Source organism: Micropterus dolomieu, linkage group LG08, assembly GCF_021292245.1.
Source record: "Micropterus dolomieu isolate WLL.071019.BEF.003 ecotype Adirondacks linkage group LG08, ASM2129224v1, whole genome shotgun sequence".
NCBI lineage: Eukaryota > Metazoa > Chordata > Actinopteri > Centrarchiformes > Centrarchidae > Micropterus > Micropterus dolomieu.
Window position 1 is genome coordinate 20,883,975 of NC_060157.1, and position 8,980 is coordinate 20,892,954.

The 8,980-nt window shown below is 40.1% G+C and overlaps 1 protein-coding gene across 4 annotated transcripts in view; it reads left to right on the top strand.

Annotated features, from left to right (window-relative positions):
• Positions 1 to 8,980, top strand: part of LOC123974989 (neural cell adhesion molecule L1-like protein) — a 79,284-nt gene that overhangs the window by 56,617 nt on the left and 13,687 nt on the right. For all 4 annotated transcript variants that reach the window (XM_046056073.1, XM_046056076.1, XM_046056075.1 and 1 more), the window contains 6 exons: positions 504 to 574; positions 665 to 887; positions 1,758 to 1,873; positions 4,152 to 4,356; positions 5,066 to 5,188; positions 7,219 to 7,401. In XM_046056073.1, coding sequence (XP_045912029.1) covers positions 504 to 574; positions 665 to 887; positions 1,758 to 1,873; positions 4,152 to 4,356; positions 5,066 to 5,188; positions 7,219 to 7,401 — 921 coding nt within the window. The remainder of the gene's footprint in view (positions 1 to 503; positions 575 to 664; positions 888 to 1,757; positions 1,874 to 4,151; positions 4,357 to 5,065; positions 5,189 to 7,218; positions 7,402 to 8,980) is intronic.

The window sequence follows — 8,980 nt, forward strand, 5'->3', positions numbered from 1 at the left end:
CGCTGACTTAGGAAAACAGGGGATTTGGACCCAGGCGCAGACACCAGGCAGAGCAGATGCAGTTTAGTTAATTGACACAAGGTGAAACTTACAAGTGAGATGAGGCAGGCAGTTCAAGATAAAGAAACACAAATCCAGAAACACAGGCAATAAGCCAGAATCCATTGGGGAACACTAAACATAAACTGAGAAGTAGTGTTATGAACTGGTAGAGTGAGGGGAGCACACCAACTAAGTACCCTCTTGAGAATGAGATAACAAGACACAGGTGAACTTAATCATGCAATCAGGGAGCACACAGACAGGAAGCAAAACATGACAATTACACCATGGGCTAGGCAACTTCAAAATAAAACAGGAAACAAGAAACACAAACAAAATCATTCCAAAGCCGTGGAAGATATTTGCATTTTAGCAGTAAAATACTACAGTCTAAAATAGTCAGAATCCTTCATGCTATTTTTTCATTTGTTAATATATGATTATGTAACTTCTCTTCAAAGCCCCTGATAGGAACCCAGAAAACATCAAAATTCAAGGTCATCATCCTTATCAAATGGACATTAGCTGGGAGGTAAGAGAAAGAGAATATGTATCTATAAGATTGTAGAAACCATTAGAGTATGCAAGATTTTTAAGTCATCATCACACTGTCCTGTTGTAGCCACTGTTGCCCACTGAACACAATGGCCCAGGCCTGGAGTACAAGGTGAGCTACAGGAAACTTGGGGTGGAAAACAACTGGACTGACCATCTAGTCAGAAGACACCTTTTTGTTGTGAGGAACACATCTGCTTTTGTCCCCTACGAGATCAAAATTCAGAGCAGGAACAGCCACGGCTGGGCACCAGAACCTAAAGTTTTTACTGGTTACTCTGGAGAGGATGGTGAGTTATAGATTTAATACTTCCTCTACTGTATATATTCACATCATTCATAAATTTAATGACAAAATTTCAGTATATATGTTTATATGCAACTCACTTCACTTCTGCTCTTTCATTTAACCATACCTTAAGGCTAAACTAACACATGTAGCTGTTGTTTTGCTTGTGACTTACTGTGAACTCTTTGTGTTATCATATTCTACCCTGTCATCAGTCGTCTTTTGGCATTGTCTGCGGGAAAATGTGTCAGGTTAAGTTTTTTCCTTTTTTCCTTTTGCCCATTGTTTTAACCCCGTGCAGGTGCGCAGTAGTGACTTTTCCTCCCCTCTGAAAAAAGACAAAAAAGAATAAACCCCTTTGCTGAATCCAGCGGGAGGCAGATAGCCTTTGTAGAGCAGAGGGATGTCAAATTTCCACTTCTGTCTCAGAAGCTGTGGGAGATTTGACAGATCACGACACACTTTGTGCTGTAGACTTACCGAAGCACAATGGCTACTTTTCTCTCTAGTGTGTGCATTGCTTCTGTCCTTTCCTACTACCAGTACATTAACATGTAGAGAAGAAAGTACTGAGAGCATTTTCATTTCATGTTATGTGTTGGATTTATTACTGCTGAAAGTATAAAAAATACTCCAGATTTGAACAATGAAGCTGCCTAATTTGGTGTCCACCTGAGTATGTATTTGTGCACATTATTCTGATCTACCAGCATCATTGTTTTTACTTACCTCTTTCACCAGAAACAGATCATTTCTGAACAGTCTAAATCCAAAGAATATAAACAACTGTATTGTTTCATTATGGTAGGGTTAGTCTCTGCAAAAGCGGCCTGTTGTCTGTATTTCTGACTTTCCTCTATGTGTTCTTCAGTCCCTACTGCAGCACCACGGAATGTAGCAGTGGAGGTGATCAACACCACTGTTCTGAGGGTTAGCTGGACCCCGGTTCCACCTGCCACAGTGAGAGGTCATCTAGGGGGCTACGATGTAAGTTTTCATGGTCTGAAAGCTTGATTTCTTTTACTCTACATTGTATAACTGACTGACTTTCAATGGCAACAGAGAGACTCTAAACAGCAGTGTTTTTTAGTGCTAACATATTACTTAGGCTGATGATACACGGGGCAACTTTTTGAGCAATGTTGCTGGGCAATCTTGTTAGAGGCAAGTCCGACTGTGTTAAAATGGATAGCGGCGGTGTGGGGCAGGTGGCGGAGTGCTGGGGGAAGGGGATTACGGTAGTAATCTTTACCCATTACCATTGACGACAATGTTGCCCTGCACGATTGCTGTAAAAGTTGCTCTGTGTATCATCAGCTTTAGTGCTTACATGAGATAGATACAAAGAGGTAATTAGCGTTAGTGTCATGAATAATGTAATAACATGTGCAGTAATGACCTAATATCGACTTAGTAATCCGACCTATACAAAAATGACTGGTCTATGGGCACCTGCCGTTACTTACTAGATAATACTGGTGCCAAAATATAATGAGCTGCAGTTGCTACGGCTTTGTAAACGCAAACTAGCTAACTTACTCTCTAATCTGTAATTATATTTAGGTATTACTGTAATCTAACATAAAGTGCTATCAGTGTTTTCCTTTAAGTAACGACCATTATTGTTATAGTTCTTAAAGAACAGCAGGCTTCAAATAGTTGTTAATAATACTTGCTTAGATTTAAAAGGTTAACTTGGAAGGTCAAAATCATTTACCTGAATTACCCGGTGAAAATTTATTCTCAAGTCTCATTATGTTACCTATTCCCTATACGTTTTCACTTACCTGTCTTTAGTGTGTCATAACCAAAGAAAGCTCACCATGAAAGAGACACCACTGATTTCCACTGTTTTGTCTTGTGTGTGCCGTTTTCAGCCAATAATGTAAATGCACAAACATTTTAATGTAGCAGGAGACAACTGAGACAACTGAAAATGTTGATTATGTGATTTTACAACAGTGTATCTTCTCCTTGTTTTAGTTGCTCCCCCATACCTGATTCAAATATTTTAAAGGAGACCTGTTATGCTGCATATCCAGTCCTATATGTTGTTCTGTGACTCCTGTATGGCAGCTTTGCATGATTCAAGGTTTTAAAAAAAATCATTTTCTATCTTATACTGGCCCTTCATGTAGGCCTTCATTTCAGCCTCTGTCTGAAACAAGATGTGGATGCTCCTGTCTCTTTAAGGCCCACCCTCTCAAACTCCACTGTCTTCTGATTGGTTACTGTCTTCTGATTGGTCAAGACCTGAAGCATCTTACCAGGCTGTTGTTATCCTGAGCTATACAATACTGGCTCCATGTAGTTAGTAGAAAAAGCAGTTTAAAACAGGAGAACCGGATGAAATCAGAGGTTTTGGCTCACAAGGATTTCTTTTAAAACTTTTACCTAATTATTTGAACCTGTGGCCATGTTTAACATGAACATCCAACATTGTAACATTGTATATAAGTCATTAAATATAGAAAAGCATTTAAGCAAAGCTTCCATAGTATTGTGAAAATATAATGCTGATTGTATAATCAAATAGGAATATTATGAGTGGCACATTAATATTGATTTAAAGCATAATACTCACTCTAAAAGAAACATTAAATGTCAGTTAAATTTGACAAATTAACATCTGTTAAGGACAGTCATTATAGTAATTAGCCCAAAGAGATTCAAACCCCCCTAACAGCCGTTTTCTGAGTGGTGTACTTTTTCTGGTGGAATGATTTTGTCATTAGTAAGGTAAGCAGTAGCAGTCACAACCTGTGGAGGATGAACTCAACAATAGGATTTCTGCATGTGCTCACAGAAGCACCAGTTTTAAGAGAAGTAGCAGTAGACTTGTGAATTAAGCAAAAAATAAGTTCACAGATTGCATTTTTGCAGACTGGTGTATGATTTGTTTATTTAGTTTTTAATCTAATACAATACCTGTAAAAAAAATTATATTTTCCTTGCTTTCTTTTTTTTATTTCTTTTTGGCACATTTTCCTTACTTCTCTCTGTCACCTGTGTTGTCATTAAAAGTGTTTACACAGCACAGTGGTTGACAGTGTGACAATGACAACGTGAAGTTTTAACATATACCATCACTTGAAGCTTCATCTCAGATTCACAGTTCATATGTGATGCAGGCTTTAATTGCTGCTCCTCAACATATCCCTTTTCACTGTTCTGTCTCACTTTCGGTCTCTCATTCTTATTCCCTTCCTTCTCCTCTCTGTGGTCTCTCAGACTTGTTCCTCACCGTTGTCCATTCATCTCACAGGTTCAGTGGTTGAGAAAACGAAGTCTGCTGAATCCCAACAAGATTTTAGATGAGCGCCAGTCTCTGTCTTTTCCTGGGAATAGGAGTCACGCAATTGTGTCGGGCCTCCAACCTTTCTCCGAGTACAGACTCACTGTCAATGTTTTCAACAAGAAGGGGAAAGGACCCAACAGTGACCCGGCCACTTTTAACACTACAGAGGGAGGTGAGGCAACGCAAACACATGGTGGACATTGACTCAGGCAACTTGACAAGGAATTTTAACAACAGCACACATTTCATTTCCGGTGAAGTCCTTCTCCTCTCAATAATGTGTTTTGCTTATTGTTACTTCACTTTGATCTTTGTGCTTCGCTGTGCAGAATAATACATGTGCAGAGTTTGACAGTAGAAGGCTGTTTTCACCTTCATCTGCTGAAGGGGGAAATGTTTTTGTGCTCACCTTAACTCTGAGTTTAAGGCGTGCAAGCATGATTCTGTGACATCACAACTAGTTTGGGAATCAATCATGATCCAGGATGCAACTTACACAAGAGTGATGTGGACTGTTGAATGTCCCTTTCAGTGAAGTAGGACACATTTTGTGTCCAGTAATTAAACTTGAGAAATGAAAAACACCTTTATATTTATAGATTCTGACAGCATGCTTTTCATCTGTTTAACAAATACAAAAAGCTTAAAAAAAAAGTTGAATGCACAGAAAAAATATCATGCATGTAAAGACACTTGACATGAGAGACAGACATCTTAACTTATTTGGACATGACTGACTGTCATGATTCAAGCATCCTAGAACTATTTTTGGACACTAAAACATACTGCCACTCATTTTTAACCACCTCCAATTAAATAATAAGCTGCTAGAGAAAAATGTCTGGACAGTAGATGCATTGACATTACTGTTGTTTTCATAGTTCCTGAGCAAGTGCCCATCCTGACTGCCTCCAACGCCCAGAGAGACTCCATTCTGCTGGTATGGGGCCCACCATTGGAGGCAAATGGCATCCTCACTGGTTATCTCCTGCAGTACCACCTCAGTATGTACACACACACACACACTATTGTTTGACTAACTGCTCATTAGCTTAAACAGTACAGACTATACAAGGCTTTTCATTAATAGATAGATTAATTTCTCTTTGCTGTCGCTCAGTGCTATGTGTGAAGTGCGTGAAGTGTAATCAAGAGAGTAGCTGCAGTGTTAGTGGAGAGCAGGTGAGAAAAGATCAAGTCGGAGGGGAGGAAGTGTCGAGGGGGTGTATCTGAGATACTGTACAACAGTTTACTTTTAGTGCCTACGGGTTTGATGCTCATTTGATAAACCTGAAAACATACTGCATACACTACCCTCTCTGTTGTGTTATCATTCCAGACACTAGGTTGCACTGTTTAACCCCGAACACTCCAAAATGGTCTGCAACAGCCCAATTGAGCAGGGTACTTTACATTGTGGTTTGACAGTTTCCTCTGTGTTCCTTATCTCCTATCCTCCTGGACTGCAGGTTCTCTTCCAAAAGGATAATTTAAGCCTGTGCCGTTTGTGCCTCTTCTACAAATTTCTTTGGCATTTGTCACTCAGCAGCATTTCAGAAGCAGAACCCCACCTTTAGGCTTACGCACCGTTCGGGTGAACGAATGAGGGGCTTTCATTAGGTTTCTTCCGTTTTCAAAGGCTACACTCTTGTTGGCTGACATTTCTGAAGTCTTTTGTGTAAAAATGTGAAGGCAGAGACAGCCCGTTGCCGCCTCCACCAGTGCCCACGGAGTCTGGCCAGCTCTTCAATACACTCTGTCCCCCTCTCCTTTCGGCTTTTTGCCATATCAGATGTCAGACTTTACACAGATATTCCCACACAGTGCAATCTGTGGGTGTTGGAGGTTTTTCAGTTGAATTGATTCACCATGTAACTCAAGCATATTTAAAAAAAAATAATAAAAATTCTGATAATTCTGTGAATGTAATATAATAAATGTCGTACTACATGCACAGTGTGCACATCCAGGTGAGTCGTGAAACTGCTGTGTAATTAATCAATGACTGTGTTCACAAACACATAAAATATCCAGCTTTCTGTGCTGCAAACAAATATCTGTTTTCCGAAGCAGCACCAGGCTTGGCACACATTCAGTTCTCACCTGCATGTCAACATTAGCACAGTAATCACATCAACAAAGGGGGTTTCAGGAGAAGTATGCTGCTTTCTACAGTCTGCACACATACTGTACACATACTTTGATCTGTAATATGAGTTTGGCGATGCATTATGCTGCCTGTGATTTCTTCAATTCTGATTTCTTTCTACTGCTTCTCCTTATGTTTAATTTTTTTCTTTTGTCTCTCTTTGTCTTCCTTGCTTGGTTTTTCGACCTGTTCTTATAATTTTTTCCCTTTCTTTTAGTTTTTATTTCAGCTTGTCCTTCATCATGTCTCTTCCATTTCCTCCTCCTCTTTTTTTTTTTTTCTTTTCTCTTCCTCCTTTCATCCATTGCCACTTGTTTATACCGCACCCCACCTTGAGCTCTTTATCTCGTCCTCTTTCATCTCCTCTCGCCTTTCTTCATAATGTATTCCTCCTCAGCTCACCTGTCACAACATGTATCCTCTACATTTGACACTTTTTTGCATGAGCTAGCATGACATCTCTCCATTTTCCCGCTCCCTCAACAATTGACCCTCATTATAGCTGTGTTTCATTAACATACACCATGAGCCAACAGTTATTATAGGTGTAATATCTTATCGAGATACTTTAAGACACTGTAAGAAAACAAAGAACTCAAACAATAGGTTAGTGCAATGGTTGAAACAGCATCTTACGAATGTATACTATAGAATAAGTGGCGATCAGTTCCTCAAGTTTCCAGTCTTTGTTTACTTTTTTCTGGATTTATGTATGGGAGTCTGCCTCCATAATATAAAAATACATGTATGCCATGTGCCAGGCCTTTCAAAAACTGATAAAAAATTTAAAAAAACAACAACATTGATGACTTTTTCTGCATCTGTCCGTCGTATCATCACTCATGCCATGTGAAATGACCTGACATCTTTCTCTTTCCTCTATAGTTAATGAGACCACACTGGAGGCGGTTGATTCCCAGGAGATAAACATCACTGGGGCTGACACCACCCAGCGGAAGCTTGAGGGCTTAGAGGAAGGCAGCCTCTACCGCTTCCGCCTCAGTGCGTGCACTCGAGCAGGTTGTGGACCTCCGTTGGCCCAGGAGAGTAGCACCGTTGTTGTTGCGGGTGAGTAGATGAAATCCATGTACCTGTCAGGGTAGTCTGGCTAGTAAGATATAATTTGCATTGGTGTGTGTATGAAAGGTTGAAGCATACAGTTGCACACTCATAGACTGTAAAAAAAGAAGTGGACGTAGTCACCCATTAGTTTGTGGACTGCTGTTTTGAAGCCGCGAGTTTGGCTGTTAGGTAGCCGTCATGTTGATTTTTTTCAACCAGCGGACCTGGATGTAACCATATTTGGATAAAACAGTGGAGCCAACGGCTCTGTGTGGAGCTAGCCAGCTTGTTTAGCAAGGTGCATCTGTATTTCACGTTAATGGTCATTATAACAGGGATGATAATTTTGTCTAGCGAACGAGAGGCTTAAAACAAAATGTACTCACCAGAGAAAATGAACAGTAAACTCCTAATAAGCTTTTTTAGCGGTGCAGGTTAAATCACTGTAGCCTGATTGAAAGGTCGCCATGGTAATGACTTGTCAATCACAAAATAGTCCCACCCTAAAGCATACTCTGCTTTCTGGTCTATTTTCCTCTAAATTGGACCATAATTTACTAAATGAACATCTTGTTGTATTAAAGAAGACATGAAACTAGTGATTGAAACAATAAACTCATTATGAAAGTGTTTACTGAGGTAATAAATCAGCTGAGAAGTAGGGTCATTTTATCATTATTTCTAATGGAACTGTACTTCTGCTGGCCGTTTGATAGAATTCAAGTTTAAGGGACTTCCGCGTTCGCCTCACTTCTCAGACCGGAAGGTTCCCGCTTGGTGCTAGTGCTGTAAACACCAAGCAGCATCACGAAAATGCACAAAAATGCAGTCCCTCAGCCACTTAAGGCTGGCCTGCTAGTCAATCCACATAGACCCCCATGTTAAAATGCCCAACTTTATAGGAGAAATTAACATGTTTACAGAGTGGTACAAAAATGGTTTTGGCCTCTATAGCTAATTTCCCATTCATGACAACTATACAGGGGCTGAATTTTTATATAACTCACCTATTTGGGGAGGGATTATTAGGTTATTTCTTATTCCACCATTTTAATTCTACTTAATTTTCCACCTTATTTTGGGGCTTTAGCATTTACTCACTACTTGAATCTTCTCCACTTACTTTCCCTTCAATTCTCTTTTCCCCACACTCACATACATGCACAAACCTACACCTGGTCTCTGGATTTGGTCTCTTACTGCAAACATACCGGCTTACCCCGCCTCTTTCTGTGTCTCTCTCCCTGTCTGCTCTCCATCAGAAGCATGTTTTATAAAATCACAGAAAAGACACAGAACTGGTCTTTTGGATTTTTCCACCCACGATTCCCTTTTCACAGCAGCAGGTGTGCTGGATGTGGAGGAGGCTTATTAATGATGTAGCCTATCGAAACGATCGAAACCAACGTGGTACTGAAAGACATCTGCACTGGTGTATGCATCGTTCACTGTTGCTTTGGTCCGTGCTTGTAAAATATCTACTGTGTCTCTCTGTGTTTCTTAAAAAATAAATGCTAAAGTGGGTCTCGATACTTTGGTGGCCATTATATTACATGGGTGGCCCGCCAAGTATATGTGGGAAACA